This window comes from Polistes canadensis, unplaced genomic scaffold (assembly GCF_001313835.1).
Source record: "Polistes canadensis isolate GaletaPanama2010 unplaced genomic scaffold, ASM131383v1 scaffold_47, whole genome shotgun sequence".
NCBI lineage: Eukaryota > Metazoa > Arthropoda > Insecta > Hymenoptera > Vespidae > Polistes > Polistes canadensis.
In genome coordinates this window covers 112,532-132,886 of record NW_014569594.1, presented here as the reverse complement: position 1 = coordinate 132,886, position 20,355 = coordinate 112,532, and the positions used below count along the sequence as shown (strand labels likewise).

The 20,355-nt window shown below is 28.0% G+C and overlaps 4 protein-coding genes across 5 annotated transcripts; 2 read left to right on the top strand and 2 right to left on the bottom strand.

Annotated features, from left to right (window-relative positions):
• Positions 1 to 48: 48 nt before the first annotated feature.
• LOC106785276 (protein lethal(2)denticleless) lies at positions 49 to 3,320 on the bottom strand. The gene is made up of 8 exons (XM_014745588.1): positions 3,157 to 3,320; positions 2,690 to 2,934; positions 2,272 to 2,452; positions 1,920 to 2,145; positions 1,623 to 1,828; positions 1,342 to 1,544; positions 1,050 to 1,257; positions 49 to 966 (listed from the first exon to the last, which is right to left on the bottom strand). Exons 1-8 carry the CDS (start codon positions 3,197 to 3,199, stop codon positions 278 to 280), a joined length of 2,001 nt encoding a protein of 666 aa, XP_014601074.1. The 5' UTR covers positions 3,200 to 3,320; the 3' UTR covers positions 49 to 277.
• A 640-nt stretch (positions 3,321 to 3,960) lies between these two features.
• Positions 3,961 to 9,877, top strand: LOC106785267 (nuclear distribution protein nudE-like 1-B). Of its 2 annotated transcripts, XM_014745569.1 has the most exons (8): positions 3,962 to 4,277; positions 4,674 to 4,846; positions 5,141 to 5,431; positions 5,687 to 5,823; positions 5,914 to 6,096; positions 6,556 to 6,680; positions 7,779 to 7,849; positions 9,566 to 9,877. In XM_014745569.1, exons 2-8 carry the CDS (start codon positions 4,761 to 4,763, stop codon positions 9,621 to 9,623), a joined length of 951 nt encoding a protein of 316 aa, XP_014601055.1. In that variant the 5' UTR covers positions 3,962 to 4,277; positions 4,674 to 4,760; the 3' UTR covers positions 9,624 to 9,877. The 2 variants fall into 2 exon arrangements, with proteins under 2 accessions (XP_014601054.1, XP_014601055.1); XM_014745568.1 differs by lacking the exons at positions 7,779 to 7,849; positions 9,566 to 9,877 and adding an exon at positions 7,001 to 7,205 and having other exon boundaries at positions 3,961 to 4,277.
• A 1,020-nt stretch (positions 9,878 to 10,897) lies between these two features.
• On the top strand, positions 10,898 to 16,440 carry LOC106785265 (SET and MYND domain-containing protein 4-like). The gene is made up of 6 exons (XM_014745566.1): positions 10,898 to 11,520; positions 12,848 to 13,978; positions 14,074 to 14,354; positions 14,423 to 14,581; positions 14,674 to 14,817; positions 15,121 to 16,440. Exons 2-6 carry the CDS (start codon positions 12,892 to 12,894, stop codon positions 15,397 to 15,399), a joined length of 1,950 nt encoding a protein of 649 aa, XP_014601052.1. The 5' UTR covers positions 10,898 to 11,520; positions 12,848 to 12,891; the 3' UTR covers positions 15,400 to 16,440.
• On the bottom strand, positions 15,534 to 19,766 carry LOC106785266 (protein 5NUC-like). The gene is made up of 8 exons (XM_014745567.1): positions 19,281 to 19,766; positions 18,473 to 18,837; positions 18,013 to 18,247; positions 17,323 to 17,922; positions 17,080 to 17,244; positions 16,901 to 17,005; positions 16,455 to 16,812; positions 15,534 to 16,382 (listed from the first exon to the last, which is right to left on the bottom strand). Exons 2-8 carry the CDS (start codon positions 18,619 to 18,621, stop codon positions 16,132 to 16,134), a joined length of 1,863 nt encoding a protein of 620 aa, XP_014601053.1. The 5' UTR covers positions 18,622 to 18,837; positions 19,281 to 19,766; the 3' UTR covers positions 15,534 to 16,131.
• Between the last annotated feature and the right edge of the window lie 589 nt (positions 19,767 to 20,355).

The window sequence follows — 20,355 nt, the reverse complement described above, 5'->3', positions numbered from 1 at the left end:
TATTGATTATTTATGTATAAAAAATAATTCATTTATAGCGTTATCTTTTCATATACAATAATGAATTATTATCAAAAAATAGTCTTATAATTATCGATAAAAACGGCAAGTACCTTAAAATTACTTATCTATTTATACTATAAATTGTAGGTGAATACTGTTTTATAAGGTACAGTATTAAAAACAATACTTTCGATCCTATTGTAAAGATATTTGTTAGATAATGATATTAAACCTTTGATGTTTCATTGCATTATCACGTTCATTGCATAGATAACTAAGAAGGAGTATTTGAGTTTCCAGGACTAGTACTTTTATCACATTCTTTATTATAAGCTTTAAAGAAATGGAGTAAAGATGGAGTGGGAGACAAAGAAGTTTTGCATCCTTTTGGTTCCATTGATCTAGATCTACTACTTCTATGTGCGGGAGTAATCACTTTAGAACTAGACAGTTTATTCGCGGATGATTTACTTTTTTGCTCTTTAAATTTCTCTCGTATTTTTGTTAACCAATCGACACTTTCTTTGAACTTTTCAGGAGACATTTGAAGTAGGTGAGGTGCTGTTCCATCTATCACAAAATTTGGCAGATTTGATATAGGTAAAAATGGAATTGATGAACTGGAACTTTCTGAGACGTTATTTTCTGAAATGGTAGTTTGAAGTTTTGGTACATATGAACTTGTACTTGGTTTATCGAAGTTGTAACCCTTATCGCTAATAGTAGTTTTGTCAGTACTTTGGCTAAAAAGCCTTCTAGCACCACGATTTTCTACGTGTGCACGTTTTATTCTAGTTTCTGAATCTTCGTGAATAGGAGATAAACTAGTTTTCAATTTTCCGTCCGAATACGATCCTTTAAGTGTCATTTGTGTATAAGTTCTTTTAAAACTACCGCTATTACTTTTTCTATGTAAATGCCCCAAATGCATATCATTTAATTCGTTAGACCCTGGCGTACTATCTGTTGAATAAAATATTTTATTATATCTATCTATTATAATAAATATTTTATGTATACTATATATGCTATATATATATACTCACTTGATGTCGAGGATTCAGGTGTATAATCTTGTAGTAAGGTATACCGCTCGTGAGTAGTCGGTGTTGTCTCAGTTTTCAAATTTCCTAAGGAGATTGCACTGGAAACAGGCTCTGCTCTACCTATTATTTCTGATTCTTCATTTTCTGTTATATGGTCAGCTATAATTCTCCATACCATATGGCACGAATCATCCGAACAAGTTACTATCTATAGAATTATTAAATTAAAATGTAATATTTTATGTAAGACAAAGTGTTATTTTTCTATTATTTACTTTAACCATTAAAATACCTTGGTTTCTCCAACAGCGCACCATGCAAGGCAAGTAACTTCTTCTGTATGACCACTAAGTTTAACTATAGGCTCGCCAGACCGCTTAGTATGCCAAATATAAGCAATTTCATCACTAGAACCACTAATAAGGTATTTTCCATCAGGACTTAAAGAAGTTTTAACATAATATGTACTATTTTGATGTCCATAAAATTGTGCAACTGTAGTAAAAAACAAAATTATATGAAGTATTCTAAAACCGACATTTCACATGAAAGTTAAATATTATTTTAGATTACTTGGGTACTCATCATAAGAAGTTATATTATATGTATATATAACGTTATCCATACAACTGGCATATAATTTAATTCTGGCTGGACATATCAACAATGAGGAAAATCCATTTTTTAGGCTATTTCCTGCATAATACATTGAATGTTTAGGCATTGCATCTTTTTTGTAAATGGTATAGTTTTTTCTTAAATCCCAAACTTTGATTACCCTATTATAATTAAAAATATATTAATATAAGATTAAATTTTATTTTCGATGCTATTTCTTATTTGGAACTCGATTATTTCTAAGTTATTTACCCATCACCGGCAGCGCACGATATTAATGAATTATCATCTTGAAAGCCAAGACTGGTAATACTTTGCGTACAAGATAGATGATTGAGATTTTTACGATGCCTATTACTAGTGGGTACGCTACTATGTGCATTAAGTATACAATTATCTGCTTTATGTTGACCACTATGACTTGCTCTTATGTCCCAAATCATTATAATTCCATCACGAGCACCTGTGGCAAAAATGGCTGAAATATATAAATTCTATTTAATATCAATATAATTGGTATAAAGAATTACAAAAAAAAAAATACAATTCAATGTAGAACATCTATAAAATACATGCATTAATACACAATTAATATTTCTTATACCTTTATCTTCTGGGCGAAATACTGCAGTCTTAACACTACGCAAATGAGCCTGAAAGAAATCGATTTTTCTTATTTCAGATTGAGATACATCCCATAATATTGCACTGTGATCTCCTGATGCTGTTACTAATTTTAAATCATTAGGCATCCATGCAACATCAAAAATCGCATTACCATGTGCCTGGAAGGAGCATATGATTAACATTATATTGTATAATTACCATATACTGTTTTTCATATAATTTTTTTTTATGTATACATAATAAAATGAAGAAATAAAGTATACAGGGTGTCCTATAACAGATAATACAAACGAGCAAGAGATGATTCTACATGAAAAACTAAGTTTAAAATATTCCTTGCTTGCTATTAGTTAAAGGACACTCTGTATAAACGTCATTAAAGAATGGTACAATACTTGAACTCCTTCTAATGGTGTATCACGCCTTTCACTAATATTTATATCTTGTAAAGCAATTTTTCCATCTTCGTTTGCTAAGGCAAGTATCTGCTCGTATCCTTTCTTTTTACAAAAACGGCAAGCAAAAACCGGTGGTACTGAATCATAATGATGTGCATTTATATTCGGAGATATTCCACGGTATAAATTATTACGAAGGCATTTTAAACGATACAGTGCTATGTCATAATCGCCTACAAATGCTACAAAAGAAATTATAAACTCTTTATTATTAGAATTTAAAAGAATAATAAATATGTATTATTTTCAAATGAAATGGTATGTTCAAAGTACGCATAAGAATTCTTGCATGACAAGATAATATAATACATGCACAAATATGAAAGATATAACCTTTCATATAAAATATAGTATATTAATTTGAATTTTTTATAATAATGTAGATATAATTTTTTTTGAATTACCAAAACCCTCCAAACGTCTCGTGAGATCTTGCACTACATTCATATTTAAATTTTGTGTTAATTAAAAGTTCTATTAATTATATCATTAAACACAATAATTCATAAGTCCAATATTTTACGCGCGAAAACTTGTTACATTTCCACTTCGCAAAATTTGGTGAGTACCTATGTAACGACTGTTACCTAACTTCGATTTCATGTATACCTATTTTTTATACCATAATAATCTGGAGACCCTAAGAATAATTAGGAACCATTTTTGTCAAGTTTAGCCCAGAGGACAGCATTGTACTAAGATCGTTTAAAGCAAAAATTTTGATATTGAACATGATAAAGATGACAATAATACAGTTGAGAGAACAAAGATGAATTCAATTAACTCGGTGTTGTTTAATTTTTAATTTTATAAATAATTTATTCTGAAGAGAATTATGTATGTAAATCAGTTTTATTTCTAATTTTCTATAAATACTATTTAAAATTTAGCGCTAAATGATCTTAGTAAAATGCTGCCACCAAGCGGCAGAGTTTGGCGATCGGAATCCCCATGAGAGTAAACATAAATTCCTACTCCATTTACTGATTTCCATGTACACGCTTGATCTTTAAATTTTTTTAATTATTATATAAATTAATATTTATGTTTATAAATATTTTTCATATTTTATTGAATTCATTATTTAATTAACAAGATATTATTTCATATTTAAAATTTTCATAAATGTTACTAACTTTCAGAGGTTTAGTAAAATTTAGAAACGGATTAGAATAGGAGTCACAGGTCTAATGCACCGAATTAATGGCCGGTAGTCTAGCATTAGGTATTTTATGGCCGTTAGGTGGTTTGCTGTTGCTTGATCGTTAGTTTTGTATGTGGCTTTAAGTATCTGCCATTTTGCGACTCGTAAACATATCGTTCTGCGATTAATATTCGATCAATTTTATCAAATGTTACATCGTGGTTTCTTGTGCAAGGGTTCGCTCGACGATCTTGTCGAGCTAACCTCTACATTTTGCGCATAATTAAAAGAGTAGAACGATTCAGAGTTTTTCAACGATATACGCTACTGTACCAGTTTTTTATGCGTTGCGGTATTTAGCAGTGATTCATTTATTGCACGGTAATGAAATTTATGTCATATGTACATACATATGTATGATTACATTTTGCATACTAAGAATTTAATGAGTAAAGCGTCATCAAGCAACAATTTATTTCGAACATAACTAACATTTTTATTATTTATTTTTATTACCATTATCGTACTTTCTCTTGAAATCCTTTTTATTACAAATTGAAATGCAATGTCGATTAACTTCAATACTATTATTTACAAATGCGTTCTATTTGTACAATTTATCGATGAAACTGTTCAGTGCGAGTATATACAAGATGTGTACAGAATTTATTGTTTACAGAAGTTTCTACATATATTTATTTTTAATATGATTACTCCTTTTTTTTTAATTGAATGTATTTTAACTTATATATATGTGTATTTGACTATGTTTCTCAGAATGATAACTTCCTCTCAACAAGACTATTAAAGAACTAGTATATATTTGAAAAGTAATATCTGGGGTTTTTTCTATTGACTCTCAAGATGATGGAAACTGATCCTCCTCAATTTTTGTCTAAAGATGATGAAATTCAATATTGGATGGATCTTGCCCATCAGATGCATCAAAGGTAAAACATTTTCTTATAGAAAAACAATATAGATAATCAGAAAATATATGCATAACTTATATTATAATCAGAGTACAGTAGATTACTGTAAAATTATCTGCAGTAGATTACTATACAAATGATCCATGTTATAAGAAACTGTATTATAAAAACTAAATATAGATTATGCATTGACTGTCATTGTGAAGCCTAATTTTTGATTATGGTATGATCGATATATAATTTGAAAAACTTTCCTGTAACATGGAATATACTTATTATAAGTATGGTTATTAATAATTTATTAATACGCAGAAAAGAAGATGTCGAAAGAGAATTGGAAGAGTTTCAAGAAAATTCTCAAATGTTAGAGAAAGAATTAGAAACGTCTTTAGAACAAGCAGAAAAAGCTAACAGAGAATTAAGGCAGAGGAATTCGCGACTTGCAACAGAGGTAGAGCAATTAAGAACAAGATTAGATCAGCAAACTTCAGATTGTGTTATGTTTCAATCACAAGCGCAAGATTTGCAATTGCAACAGGAGCAATTGATGAAATACATCAGAGAAATAGAACAGAAAAATGATGATTTAGAACGAGCGCACAGGTATATAATGAGTCTTATAAGAAAAGTAATATAAACAATATAAATTTTATAAATATTAGATAAAGATAGAATATTATTTCTCATCATCGGATACACACACACACACATATGAGTACATTTGAATTTGGGAACTCCATGTATAGGTTCAGATATCTTTTTTCTTTTGCTTATAGTATAAAACACTGTTGAAAACTATACTATATGATAATATACTACTGCCAATATATATTTTTAACGATTCATTATATATTACAGGGTAAATAGAGTAACGGAAGAAGAGATAGAAGCTAAATTTAACTTGGCAATAGAAAAGAATGCTCTACTTGAATCGGAACTTGATGAAAAGGAGGGCTTAAAGGTCATAGTACAAAGATTAATGGATGAAATTAGAGGTTTGATTGATGACAGTTATATATGTACATTATTTTTCTTTCTTTTTCATAATTAATACTCTATATTCTCAATTAATTATTATTTTATAGATTTGAAACAAGAGATTCAAGTACAAGAGCGACATCAACCAGATAACGATAAGACAGCGGATAGAGTTCGTAATCTTGTAGATAGTAATAAACTACAAGTCGAACTAGAAACGCATACACCACCTTCCAGTCCATTAGTTTCACAATCTATACCTTCAAATAATACAGCTCCATCATTGAAAAGTAAGATTCATAGCGCTTTTCGTAAATCTAGACGTATACTTTTTTTTGGAAGTAAGAAAAAACTTTCCTCAAATCTATAAAACAAACTTTAGGTTTTTACAGAATAATTAGTAATTAATGTTCTTAATTAGTTATTACTTCAAAGTAATTTATTAGAAACATGAATTGACTACTTCTATTTTTTCTTTATTATTCATTCAATAACATGAATTATCAAACCTTGCATTATTTAAATTGTAAATTATTATAAGTAAATTAATATTTGACATTATATTAAATTGTAAATATAATTTTGCTAAATATTAAATAAAAATTTATTTTTAAGCTTGTATTTCCAGTTTTTCAAGTTCATGCATGCTTTCGATCTGTTTATTTGAATGTTAGATTGTATTTAATATAATATTTGCCGCTCAGGTTTTATTTCTAAAGTAATATATATTTTTTCTTATTTACTATTAGTTGGAAATGGAGTAGTTGGAGGTGTAATTGGCAACAACAACAATAATAACATAAATCCGCCATTGGCACCATGTACCAGAATATTAGCAATGAATATGATTGGAGACCTGATGCGAAAAGTTGGGGTGAGTACAATCATTTAGTTACTAGTATGCAATAGTTGTTTGTAACAGAAAAAAATGAGTGCTGTTATTAAAGCTTAAAGCATGGCCTGTATTTCCGTGTAATTTTGTAAATTTCGTGTATTTGTTTATATCATATCTTGTATATAAATTAGATTTTATTGGGAAAGAGCATTTAGTATACTTTTATTTATATATATATATATATATTTTTTATTTTTCAAACATTCCATAAAACTATGTTATTTTATTTAATTGATGATACTAGTATCTTTTCTTTTTTATAAGAATGTAGTTATTATTAGTAGCTGGTGTTTTGGTAGCTTGACAGATGGGTCTGCATGGACTGTAGGAGGGTGAAATGTACATGTCCAAATGGAAAAAAATCAAATACTATTCCGCCAAATAATGCACCATTGGTTCAAGTTTGTACACCTGCACCGTGTATTAGACAACAACCTAGACCAACCAAATGCAGACAATCTTCGTGATTTCGTCATTTAATTATTTTCCAACTACTAATACAGGTCTTTATTCGTTTTTCTTCTTTATATTTTTTTTCGTTCTCCAATGCTTTCACTCTATGCTTATTTACATTACTGATGGTAGATATTTAAATATCTATTATTATTATTATTTTTTTTTTATAATACTTAGTATTTCATTCGTATTTCAATATCTTTCTATTTATATGCTAAATAATAAAATGCTCGTGCATGTTTTGTTACAAGGCTTTGAGAATTAAGATTGATGTATTGCACGTTTTATTACATTAGGATTACTTTTTGATAATATTTTTCATTTCTTTCAGTTAAATTGTATCCGAATTTAATTCTTTTTCAAATCTAGAGAGAACTAATTCATTAATATAAAAAAAACTATGCTATATTAACGCATTGTGTTTGTTCTTATTTAATATTATTATTTTTTTTTATTTAAAAGATCTCATAAAAAGAAAATTAATTATTTCATTAAAAAAAAAATAATTACTATGCAGGATTAAAATTATGTATTATATTTTATTTTTAGTTACTTTGATATTAACTCTTATAGAATATTTATGAAATATTTCACTGATAATCAAAAATTTGTTTATGGCAGGCTTTGGAAAACAAATTGAATACATGCAGAAATGCGTCTCGAGAGGACCAAGCTGTACGTGATCTCTACAGGTAACATTTCTGTCAAACTTTCACATGGAATTGTGCTGTTCTTTATTTGTGCTGTTGTTGCATAACCTGGAAAAGTAAATATTATGTACCTGCAAAATTGTTTTATATATAACATGTAATATATTCAAATTGAATAATTTTGTCAAACTAATCAATCAGAAAGGTACATAATACTCTAGCAACATGAAATAAAGTGTACTTATTGTTAAGTTAATTCACTGGTTGTGTATACACTTTCTATCGCTTTTTATGAAATAATTCATATCGAATTTTTAATTTCATATTATTTTAGTCGTATAGCTTTTTCATTTCTTTCTTTGATATGAAAGAGATTAAATGATACTATGTCTCAGTCGCATAGATTTTTATTTTAGTATTTTGAACATAAATTGTAAGACTATATGTTTTTATATAAGAATCCTTAATAATTTTTCAAATAAATTTTATTTTTTGTATTTTTATTAATTTTTAAATTATTAAATGATACTTTCTATAAATTTCATAGATAAATATTCATTTATTTTCCTTTTTTTTATATCTCTGCTGTAAAAAACATAAAGATGACTCCGTAATCTGAGAATTTAAAAGCTTATATCATTGTATTTATTTACTATCTGAATAATTGAATATTAATAAAAATCAGGAAATTATTTAAAATGATATATTATATATAACATTATAAAATTTTTCTTTGTGAAAGGGTATAAATCATTTTTAAAATTTAGGATGTTTGATAAAGCACATTTTGTCATACTAAATTTTCTTTTTATATCTTACACATTATATACAAGATGTCTGAGATTTTCACATTTCGAAATGGTGGTGTCAGCATATTCTATGCACAAAAATATGAAAAAATATTATATAAATATGAATCTATATAGAAAAACCTTAGACATTCTGTATATATATACATATATTATTTGTCATTATAAAACATTAATACGTGTGAAAATATTTTTACAAATATATGTACATAACATTAATTTTTCTTTCACAAGACGTATGCTTCATTACACGCATTAAATGCTTGTCGTATGCTTATTTTTTGTTTATATATGTGGATAACATCTTAAAATATTTACTCCAAAATATCACATGTATTTATTGTAATGTGATGTTGATAAAAAGATTTTATTTCTATTATGAAATTTAATTTTATATTATTTACTTTATAAGTTCTACAGTGTATTTTTTGTAGTAATTTATAATTTACTGTACATTAATATAAAATTTGTTATAAGTAAGAGTTGAGCCACTAATTCGAAAGTAATCCTTTTGTTGTGCTACTTTATTCTATTTTAATAAATAACTCGAACTATTAATTGCAAATAATATAAAGATGTATGTAAATATATATGGCTCAAATAACTAATTAGATACTAAATCATTGTCAACACGTAGTGCAAGTAAGATTTGTTTAGCAGTTACAATACATCATTTGCATGAATTTTATTTGAAATGAAACAAAAATTGATTTTTATTTTGTCATATTCGTGTAAAGAAAAATTAATATCTGACGGCTGCATAAATATATGCTGTTAACATCATATAAAACGTGTCTTATTTTATAACGTCACTCGTGTATATTTATGCGGTAAGTTGGATTGTAGAAATTAAATAATTGACTATATTAAAATAAATAAAAAGTAGAACCAAAGTGCTGTTTTGTTATGATATTAAAGTAACAAAAAATTGTTGCATTTGTTTGATCAGGAGTAGACGACAAGTGAGAGGCGCAGCCTCAGGAAACAACAACCACATTCGATTGTAACAAGGTATTTTTTTGTGCAACAATAAGCCTAAAAAAATGTGCAATTACGTTTAAGAATTGTTGCTTTAATAAGAATATTTATTAATTAATAGAAAAAATTTTTAGAAATTGATACGATTGTGTCGATTAAAATTACATCTCTATATGATATGTCTATTTTGGACAAAAAAATATTTTTTACTATAACGTGACAAAGATTTATAACTAGATATTTGGCATATTTATTAGATTTTTTTGATTGATAGTTAATGAAACTAAAATTTAATTTATATCGTTGATAGGACGAATAAATGTTTCATTATATATATATATATATATAAATATGTATATGTAAGTGATTATTATAAAACACAAATGAAAGCTAATTACTATATGCTATTCGATAACAAAATTAAAATACTTTTCATCGCAGCAATAACAAACAGATATATATATATATGTAATAATAATTTTGTTTTCTTGTAAAACACTTTTATAAAGTACGTTTGAATTTAATTGCAAATTAATACATCCGACTTTTTAAATGGTATTATTCAAATCTGTAAATAGAATTAGTGTCGTATAATAAATATTTAGGCAAGATATATATATATATATATGTAGGTATATGGACTGTTTTAATTATTTATATTGTAGTATTCAAAATTTAATTTAAATAAATCACCAATGTTGTTTTTAATATTTAATTTTAATTTCATTAAAAGAATCGTTTATTATTATTAGAATTAGAAATTTCATTACAATATTGAGAATAATATATACACATAAGTATATACACTTAGCATTCTGCATAATATTGACAATATCTTAATGTTTTTTTATTTATTTTACTGGTTATTTATATATAAGTTGCATATCAGTGCCATTAGATATATAAAAGATACATTTCGTTAGATAAAAAATGTTTTGTATTGTTATCTTTTATTATATTATATTTCGTATGCAATTATGGTATTGTATTTCAATATACTGCCGGAATTACGAAATATGTTTATTTTAATGTATTTAAGTATATTTCGATTATAATACAATCTTTATATAATAATAATTATTAATATATTGACACTTTTATTTATCTTTTAATAACACGTCTAACACATGTTACTAAAATATTAGTTCTAAAGAAACATATTTTTTTCATTGATGTAAAGGTATATAGAAGTTTAATGTTGAAGCGATGAAAAATAAATGATGAATATCTTGAAATTTTAACTTAAAAGGGTCTAGTTATAACTATTACTTATTTAAATATGTTTGATTATTATACATAAATTTTCTTTAAGGCTGTGTAAAATATTGAAAACATTGTTGGTGGCATGGACAATACCAGATATAATTCTTAAACGATTTTGACAAACGAGGTCTCATTCAAGAAATAAAGATTAGAGAAAAAGTTACAGAATAGTTTATTCGTAAAAATCAAACTATTTTATAAACAGGCTAATATATGAACCCTTAAATATTGCAATTTAAAGACAAAATGATCTTTGATACTATTCAAAATAAACAGCTCATATACAAAACTTAAATTCATTTCATTTTTCTATTAATTTTTGAAATTTCACAGTACTACGTTGGTGTAATTTAAAAATGGCGGCAAGTGGTCCAAAGTGGTACAACAGCGCCAAGACCAAATTTCATCGGTGCTAGAATGTTAAATTACAATTAGCTATATTCCGAAAATAAATCTGATGTCTAAAATAAAATTACTAGACATAATATTGGAGATTGGATGCGTGTGAGAGAGTATAATATTTTCGTTTAATTTTCGTACGTCCGACATTTGTTTGAATATTCAAATCTAACAAAAATGGCACTCGTTATTTCGTTGTTAAAGCTAACATTGGCCTAACACTTTAGTCGGTTTCTCCTTTCTTCATCTCTTTGTGAAAATCGGGTAAGTGTGAATAATCAAAAATATAAATCCTAAAACGTAATTTATTCTAAAATGCAGTTTATTCTAAAACTGTGTTTCGGAACTATTTATGAAGTTGTAGAGATGACTAAATTGAGTAAAAAGTCCATTTGTGTTAGGGATTATTTGCTGTTCACGATATATAAATGGTTAATCAAAAATATTTTTTATAGAGTTCAAATTTGGCTGTTATTAATTGTTTTTGTCGTTTCATATTATGAAAATTTAGTATTCTTATAAAAAGATGCGAACGGACTTTGTACTCGTTCTAATAATAACATTTATTAAGATGCTGACTTTGATTTTCTATTTTTAATACAATGGCCAAAAAAAAACTATTTAACGTTTTGACTGCCATACCGAATTTACATGTTTCGCTCAGGACGCCACGGTAGTATTTTAATTATTCAAGATTTCATAGAAATAAATCTTTTATTTTCGATGTTCCAATAAAAATTTGTAATTGTTCAATGGGTCATTTTTTATTTTAAAGTATATTCTAATTAGCGGTAATGTTCAAAATGCACTAACTGTAAATTTTCATTCAACTTTCATAATTGTAAATGTTCAAACGCGCTGGTTGCAAATGACCACCATGGCGTCACAGGAGAAAACGTGTCACATATGATCAACGTAGTAGTCAAAGTATTAACAGTTGAAACACAAGAAGGTTTTAAGTTACGTTTAAAATGTCTCTCACTAGAATGTAAAATGTTTTAGAAATTGTTTTAGTTAGATTAATCCAATAATATATAGAATAGGGGGGGGGGGCGATTCTTTCCGAAAAAAATCGATATCTAGATTGATTCGAATCAAATATCAACAAATCGAAGATCAATTGATAGATTGTTTGAAAATCAATCTGTTTTTTTAAGTGGATTAATTAAAAATACATATTTAATATGTTTAAATTAAATTTAATAAACGTTAAATGTATATTATCAATTAATTCATTTGAATCAATTACTTAACGTCCTATCCCAGCATAACCAGTAAACAAAACAGTCAGTGCCATCTGTTGAGATTATAGTGACCTATATATTGACATTGTCGGGTGTTCACATTTTACATCATAGTGGATGTGTTGTGTTAAAATTTCGTCCTATAAAACAAGATTTTATTTATAACCTGTTATATAACCAAAGAATAAAATAAACCAGTCGAGTTTTGAATTACTAAGATCGATTTTCTGATTAATCGATCACAGATCGATATAAAATATCTTTACTATTTAAATCTGTCTATATTAATTTATATTTATAATAAAATGCAATAGTTCAATTGAAACTTATTATTTTTCGCATTACAGTTTTTTTTTAGATTTGTTTCTTACGTCTTATTTAAATATCCGATATGCTTGCTGTTCATTCATTATTAACTAGGCGTATTGAGGATGAGGATAAGGTTTCAGAAGTTATGAAAGATTTTAATAAAAAGGACAATGATCATGATCGCATAAAAAAAGTTCTCGAAGTAATGGTACAGTTCGATATAACTCCTAAAGTTCCATTACTAACAAAAGAAAATATTCTCTCGAAAAAGTATCAAAACATGGCAGACAGTTTGTTTCTTAAAGAGCCCGTCGATCCAAAGAATCTCAAGGAAATATTAATTTTATATACAAAGAGTGTTGCTCATGGAGCACCTTTATCGGAACAAATTGGTCTGAGTTATGTTAGCAGAGCTGCTCTTTTATTCTATATGAAAGAATTTAAAGATTGCATTAGTGATATTGACAGAGCAGTTACCATCGATTTGGAGGATAAGTTAAAAATCCAAATAAAATTGCAAAGAATAGAGTGTTTGTTGGAGTTAGGAGAATCTATAAAGAATGATTATACCAATATGCATAATATGGTGCAACAGTTACCAGAAGAGACTCCTAACAAACATCAATACCTGAAAATATTAGAAAGTTTTCAAAAGCAAGCACAAAAAACAGACACTAAAAAGAAACTAATTAAACAAAAGTACAAAGTAAAAATTCCAGTAATTGAATCGCCAAACGTAGAAGTTCCATCTGCATCAGATGCAGTTTCTGTTGTTTACAATAGTGAATATGGGAGACATATTGTTGCTGCCCGCGATATTAAACCTGGCGAACTCATTGCTGTAGAGAAAGGTTATTCTTATATTTTAGATCCAATACGTTGTTATAGTCATTGTGCAAATTGCACGGAGTGTTGTTTAGCACTTATACCTTGCGATTATTGCTATATTGCGATGTACTGTTCAGAAAAATGCCGAACTGAACACTGGGAGCAATTTCATGAAATAGAATGTCGTGTATTTTCTATTCTGTATGAGATTTCAGACAACGGTGACGCTATGTTTAATTCTTTCTGTATAAGACTCGTATTACAAGCACTTAGAGAATTTGGAAGTATACAATCTTTAAGAAATGAACTTCTTCATCTTAAGGAAAGGAACGAACAGCTTGGTAATTACAATTTATAACTTATTTCTTTTCAACTATTAAATAATAGTTTTATCTCTTTTTTTTACTTAGATTTTTAATTAACTATTTTTTTAAAGATCCTAGAACACAAGGATTTGATTCCAATATGAAGTATCACAGTGATAAATATACAAGTATATATAGTCTTACAAAAAATGTTGAAAAAAGATCATCTTTTGACTTATTTAGAAGAGGTGTAAATTCTTGCATTCTTTTATATTTATTAGTCAAGCATTCTACGTTTTTTGGAGAAAAAAAAGAAATGAAATTATCCGAAATAGCCAAAGATGAAGATATTACATTCATTGGTGGTCTCATATTATCTCATCAACAATTAATACCTAGTAACTTTCATGATGTAATTATTTGTTTTCTACTTATTTCTACTTATTTTTTGTCCATATTGTAATTAGAATTATATTACAGTTAGAGGAAATACTTGTTCATAATTCTAAAAATCGAGGAATGGTATCTTTGGCATTTTGCAGTTTGTTTAATCACAGTTGTATGCCTAATGTAATTAGATATTCTGTAAACACAACCATGGTTTTGCATACTGTATATCCTATAAAGAAAGGAGAACAGGTATTTATTTATTCTAGAGTCGTAAGTAATATCATTCTATACTTTTTGTGAACAAAAATTCTACATAAAATTCATTCTTTACGTTCTTTTAGCTTTTTGATAATTATGGTTTTCATTATGCTGTAACAGTAAGATCAAGAAGACAAGAGGCACTTCTAGGACAATATTATTTCTTCTGCCAATGCTTACCATGCCGAGAAAATTGGCGTACAAGTCCTGAACTACTTACTGTCAATGTATGTATTATTTATGAATTCAGTTATATCTTATAAATTATACAAAAGGACCTATAATTGGTGATACAACAAAGCAGAGGGTGATTCTACACGAAAAACTAAGTAAACAATCCAGAATGAGATATATATTCATATAAGACTTGCTTTTAAGAAAAATAAGTTTGAATATTTGTCAAGTAAGCGTGCACTAATGCATTTTCAATTTAGTTTTTTATTTAGAATCATCTCATGTTCGCTTGTACTACCAGTTATGGGATATTCTATTTACAATTTTTTCTTTTCACGTAAATTTTTTTTTTGTAGGAATTGTTAAAACCACCGCTTAGAAAATCGTTCATTGCAAGAACCTTAGAAATGCTCGATTATCTCATCGTTTTTGTTGGTGTTGCAAGTGCGAAAACTATTGAAGATAGAAAAGATATACGAGATTCTTTATTTAAAATGTTAACAACATTATATGAACATTCTTTATATCCTTCTTTAGAATTTAGTAAGATTACGGAAACTTTAAGACATGCTTATAGCATGCTTGGCAACGTACATTATTTTCCTAAAATAAAAATAGAAGAAAAAAAGAAATGAGTTCATTATAAATTATTGTATGTGTTTTGGTATTTTATATTTTTATATTAATTATTTTGTGAAAGAATGAAAATAATCAAAACTTTATAGTCCTGTAACTGATAGCTCATGGAATTTATTGAAAAGTAGTTTACATTGCTAATTATTTTATTATATATTCATTAAAAATTATACATTGCAAAAATAAACTACTCGAATTCTTATATTTTCTGAGGTAGATAATTCAATAATGAAACATACTGCCAGTACTAATACAAATACGGATTATACATTGTAAAGTATTTGTAAGTTACTTAATACGTGTAATAAGATAATGAATATTTGTGGAAAAGTAATTACTAGAATAATATATCCTTAAAAATATATTATCAATTAATAAATGTTAAAGGATATTCAAATTATCCGTAAATGACTTGTATTTATGTTATCGTGGTCGCTTTGTGTATGTCCGAAATATTAATATACAAAAATTAACTTAAATATTCGGTCTTGGTATGTGTTGTTATATAACGTATTTGGTATGTGTTGACAAGCAAACATGTGAATTTTGGCATTTTCCAATTTCGGTCTTTTATGGTAACGTATACACGCCAACGTGTCATATTTTTCGTCTTTAATAATTATGTCATTAAACTGTGTCGTTTATATGTCATTAAATTATGTTGTAAATACTGTCAAATGTCGTACTTCTTCTGCCAAACTTAACGTAAAGTTACCGTTACAACGGAACGATTACGTTAACAATCCAATAGATATCGTTAACAAAATTATAAGTCTTATCGAATATCCCTTTACCGAGGCAGATGATGTATCTTTGTTTTTAATTTTATTAACATATTCTGTATCTGTGATATATAATTTACTTTCGTTATTAACTTTGTCAGAATATACTCCGTGAACATAATTAATTCTCCAATTAACACCAGTGTAAACAGGACTGTACTTTTTCAAATATTGACCAACCATATCTGCTGTGGTAACACCTAAAACATGATAATGATTAATAAAAACGACGACCTTTTGTGAAATTTAAAATAAAAATTAATTAACCGTACCTATTGCTGTAAATTTAAGGTCTTTTAACATCTTGTAACCATCTCCTCCGTTATACATAAAATCATTTATCAGAACATTGTAAGTTGCAGTTTTATTGAGATCACTATAACTTGGAATATTACAAGCGGCACATCGTACTTTAACGGAAACAACTTTCGAATTAACTGGACGAGAAATATTATATAAAACCTGAAGGCCAGAAAATTGAAGGAATGCACCAAATAAATTATCTGAAGAATTGTAATGAAGATTATATACGCTCCATTCTAACATTGAAAGCATTTGTTCTCCTGTCATAGAAACTTTGAATATGGTATTGCCAAATGGTAGAACACCAAGTACATCACCCATTGTGATCTAAATATTTTTTATATAAAAAAACGGGAAAGGTTCAGAAATATGTAAAATAAATCAAAATAGATGGAGCGTAATCTGAAATATTAACCTTATCGTCTAAGTCTCTAGTAATAGATGCTCTAATACTTCCACTATTCTGAACAGCAATAGCAGCGTCGGTCCATTTTCCTTTGACAAGATATTCCTGGGCATTCTGCAATCGCAATAATTGATTCGTATCTTTGAAATAATAGCGATAATAGCAACATTTTTTTATTACGATCTTACGTAATTGACAATAGCATCTGTAATGAGATTTCCTAAATTGCATTCTTTCCGTCTGCAAGTTTTACTATCACCGTCGAGCAATACGCGAGTCCTTCCAATTTCTATCGAAGTTATATTAGCGATTGCAGGCCTGAGTATATTCAGTTCATCGATAATGTCAGGTGCCTGTTAGGAATTGTCTTTAAAAATAACATAAATATCGTATATAACTACATTATTCATTGTTATCATTTGAAAGCTTACCTGTTCGATGCTATGATCTACGAGAATCGGATTACCCTCTATGTGAGTAATTTCACCATTTGAATCGAATGTAACGCTAAAGTTACCAAGATATTTGGTATAAGCGTATGCTTGAACAACATAGACTCTTCTGCCATTGTCTTGTATAATTTCAGTAGGATAAAAACCTTCTGGGTGTTCGATGTCAAGTTGTTTGCCACGATATAGAAAAGTATTGGTATGCCCACCGATGACAAGATCGATGTCCTCAACTTCTTTCGCAATTTTTTTATCAACGTTGAATCCGGAATGACCCAAAGCAATGAGAATATTGACACCCTGTTTCTTCAATTTTTTAGCTTCCTCACGAATTGCTGGTATTTCGTCATTAATTATCACATTTTCGGTGCTCGATAGGATCGTTGTCTCTGGCGTGAGATAACCGATCACACCGATTTTCGTATTGTTTATTAACAAGATCGTACTATTTGCTAATTTCGTCGCTTTTAACTTCGGCTCTTTCGATAGATCAAGATTAGTTGCGAGAACGGGAAACTTTGCATTCTCGATGAAGGGTATCAAACCATTCACACCGTCATCGAACTCGTGGTTTCCAAGACTCTGCGAAGCGTGATAACAAAGTTAGAGAAATGTCTAGCTTTCAAGATAATTAACGGAATAAGGAGGAACGAATTCGACATTGATACTTACTATTGCATCTGGCGCGAGAATGTTGAGAAATTTAACTACGATTTTCCATTTGTAAATATTATACCAAACAGAACCTTGATAAGTATCACCAGCGTTTAAAAATAACGTTGGTATGGACGAATTTCTAGCTTGGCGAATCAATGTTGCTATTCTGGCGAAACCACCGTAACAATTACCTGCTTTGACATCCTGTTTAGGACAAATTGGTGCTGACATTTTAGAAGTTTCTTCGAATCTAAAAACGTTATAGATTTTTTTGGTGAGTACATTGAACTAATTGAAGAAGTGTGAGAATCGTATGATTTTATTTTTAATTGACATTTTAATTGACACACACAGATTCCTACGATAATAATTAGAGTTAAAGATTAAATTGCTGTTTACGTTAATATATAATTAAAATGTAATTTGTGTAATTTCTATTATTTAAATTTTTAATTAGAATAATTTCAAATAATACCTGGCGTGCATATCATTAGTGTGAACAATGTGGAAAGTAAGTCCCCCATTTTCATTCTGCGAAGATACAGGATTTCCATAGACCACGTCGTTTGTTACCGTAAGTAGTATGAAAATCGTTGGAAACGTACGTAACAGTAACACAAACATTGTTACGACTCATTAATATTGTATCTTATTAATATTGAAATAATTGCCTTGCAACGTAAATACACGGTACCGATAAATGTTGTTTTACGACTCGTTGAGACCTTCTTTATTGCTGTTAGTTTTTTTATTATCGATATGTTAATAATAAGTAAACTGATTGTCCTTGATATAATAAAACCTTCGGAGAACTAGTTCTTTTAATAGTTCGTTACTATTCTGTAAGATAAACATTACGATTTAATAAAGTTTTTATAAAATATGAAGAACAATTTGTCATTTATGATACAAAAATATATTTTACATTTTCATTAAAATATTTTATAGGAAAGAAACGAATGAAACGATGCCAAGCGTCACGGTCTATATATTATGATATTCCATAAATAATACCTATTGTTTTATTCGAATGAGAGAATTAATTCAATGCAATGATTTATTTCTTTGACAGCGTTTATCTTTAAATATATCTATATTTAAATAATACGATTTTTCGATATATAACATATATTATGTAATACAAATATATAACAAAGATATGACATATGTTCCATAGAATACATGTTAATTTAATAAATTTAACATCGATAATAGAGTCACTTGTTCATTTTTTTTTAGAAATAAAAAAAGGTAAAGGGAGAAAGAGAGAAAGAAAAATTTACCTTACTTTAAAAATAGATAAATCACCTCTATTCCAATTCAATTTATTTCAATTAATCTTTCACTTATATCATTCTTCATATACTTAAAATAAAACACTAAAGTATCGCGTGCTGCTAACACTCTCAAAATATTTACAAAATATACTCCTATCGGTCGAAAAGAATAATTGATCTTTCTTGAGAGATATATGTGTAATTTTTAAAAAAGATTAATTATAAGTAATAATTGTAGTAACGAGAAAGAGCACGTGGCAGAAAAATGTAATAAAGAAGTTGAGGTACGATCGAAGTTGCGACACATACATATATATATATTTATATACATATATATATGTATATGATCGAACAACGTGAAGTTTAAGTGTGATTTTCGATTAGGTTTATTACAATTTTCTTTAACACAATAAGAAGGAAAAGAAACACGCGATTCTTGAAGAAACGAACAGAGTCAATAAAGATACGTTGTGATTTTGCCGAGGGACGAGCGTTGACTGAACATAATGGACGTTTGAAAAGATGGCGGAGGTGGTGATTATAGCGTATTTTAATTTCCAAGTAGAATTGTCGTCAGAAAGAAAGAGAGGGGCAAACTCGTTCCGTTAGTTCATGAACAGTCCCTTTTCGGTTTTTCAACCATTCAAGGGTTGGTAAACCGCTTAATGCAAAAATAAAACTCGAGGCATTTTGTTGGATTTGGTTGAATGCCTCTAATTGAAAACGTAACTCGTCGTCATTTTTCTCGTTTATATTAATTAAAAGGCCGTAGAATTTTTGTTTATGTCAACTAGAAATTCCTATTTTCGTTTTAGTTTATTTATACATTTTTATTTTATTCGATAATAAATCACCTGAATTGTCCGTGTTATTTTCATTTGCTAGTCACGTTTTGCGTGTCACGGAAATAAAATATTTATATGATATAGAATTCGTTTTGCAACCTGGACGAATTATTAAATTTCTATAATTTACGTTCAACGAGGAAAATTATTAAGCCGGAATATTTTATTTTCCCATTTAGTTTTATCGATTTTCTTCGGAAAAAAAGATAAACGTTTCCTCAGTCGCGTTGCACAAC

What these genes read in the sequence shown, in the direction of transcription:
- LOC106785276 (XM_014745588.1), bottom strand. Translation starts at nt 3,199, where the DNA reads ATGAATGTAGTGCAAGATCTCACGAGACGTTTGGAGGGTTTTG. An exon ending in ATTTCGCCCAGAAGATAAAG is followed by an intron (nt 2,146 to 2,271) that starts GTATAAGAAATA and finishes TATATATTTCAG; the next exon opens with CCATTTTTGCCACAGGTGCT. An exon ending in ACCTGAATCCTCGACATCAA is followed by an intron (nt 967 to 1,049) that starts GTGAGTATATAT and finishes TTTATTCAACAG; the next exon opens with ATAGTACGCCAGGGTCTAAC.
- LOC106785267 (XM_014745568.1), top strand. Translation starts at nt 4,761, where the DNA reads ATGATGGAAACTGATCCTCCTCAATTTTTGTCTAAAGATGATGAAATT. An exon ending in ATTAATGGATGAAATTAGAG is followed by an intron (nt 5,824 to 5,913) that starts GTTTGATTGATG and finishes ATTATTTTATAG; the next exon opens with ATTTGAAACAAGAGATTCAA. An exon ending in TACAGCTCCATCATTGAAAA is followed by an intron (nt 6,097 to 6,555) that starts GTAAGATTCATA and finishes ATTTACTATTAG; the next exon opens with TTGGAAATGGAGTAGTTGGA.
- LOC106785265 (XM_014745566.1), top strand. Translation starts at nt 12,892, where the DNA reads ATGCTTGCTGTTCATTCATTATTAACTAGGCGTATTGAGGATGAGGAT. An exon ending in CTATAAAGAAAGGAGAACAG is followed by an intron (nt 14,582 to 14,673) that starts GTATTTATTTAT and finishes ACGTTCTTTTAG; the next exon opens with CTTTTTGATAATTATGGTTT. An exon ending in CTGAACTACTTACTGTCAAT is followed by an intron (nt 14,818 to 15,120) that starts GTATGTATTATT and finishes TTTTTTTTGTAG; the next exon opens with GAATTGTTAAAACCACCGCT.
- LOC106785266 (XM_014745567.1), bottom strand. Translation starts at nt 18,621, where the DNA reads ATGTTTGTGTTACTGTTACGTACGTTTCCAACGATTTTCATACTACTT. An exon ending in ACTAATGATATGCACGCCAG is followed by an intron (nt 18,248 to 18,472) that starts GTATTATTTGAA and finishes TAACGTTTTTAG; the next exon opens with ATTCGAAGAAACTTCTAAAA. An exon ending in TTCTCGCGCCAGATGCAATA is followed by an intron (nt 17,923 to 18,012) that starts GTAAGTATCAAT and finishes CACGCTTCGCAG; the next exon opens with AGTCTTGGAAACCACGAGTT.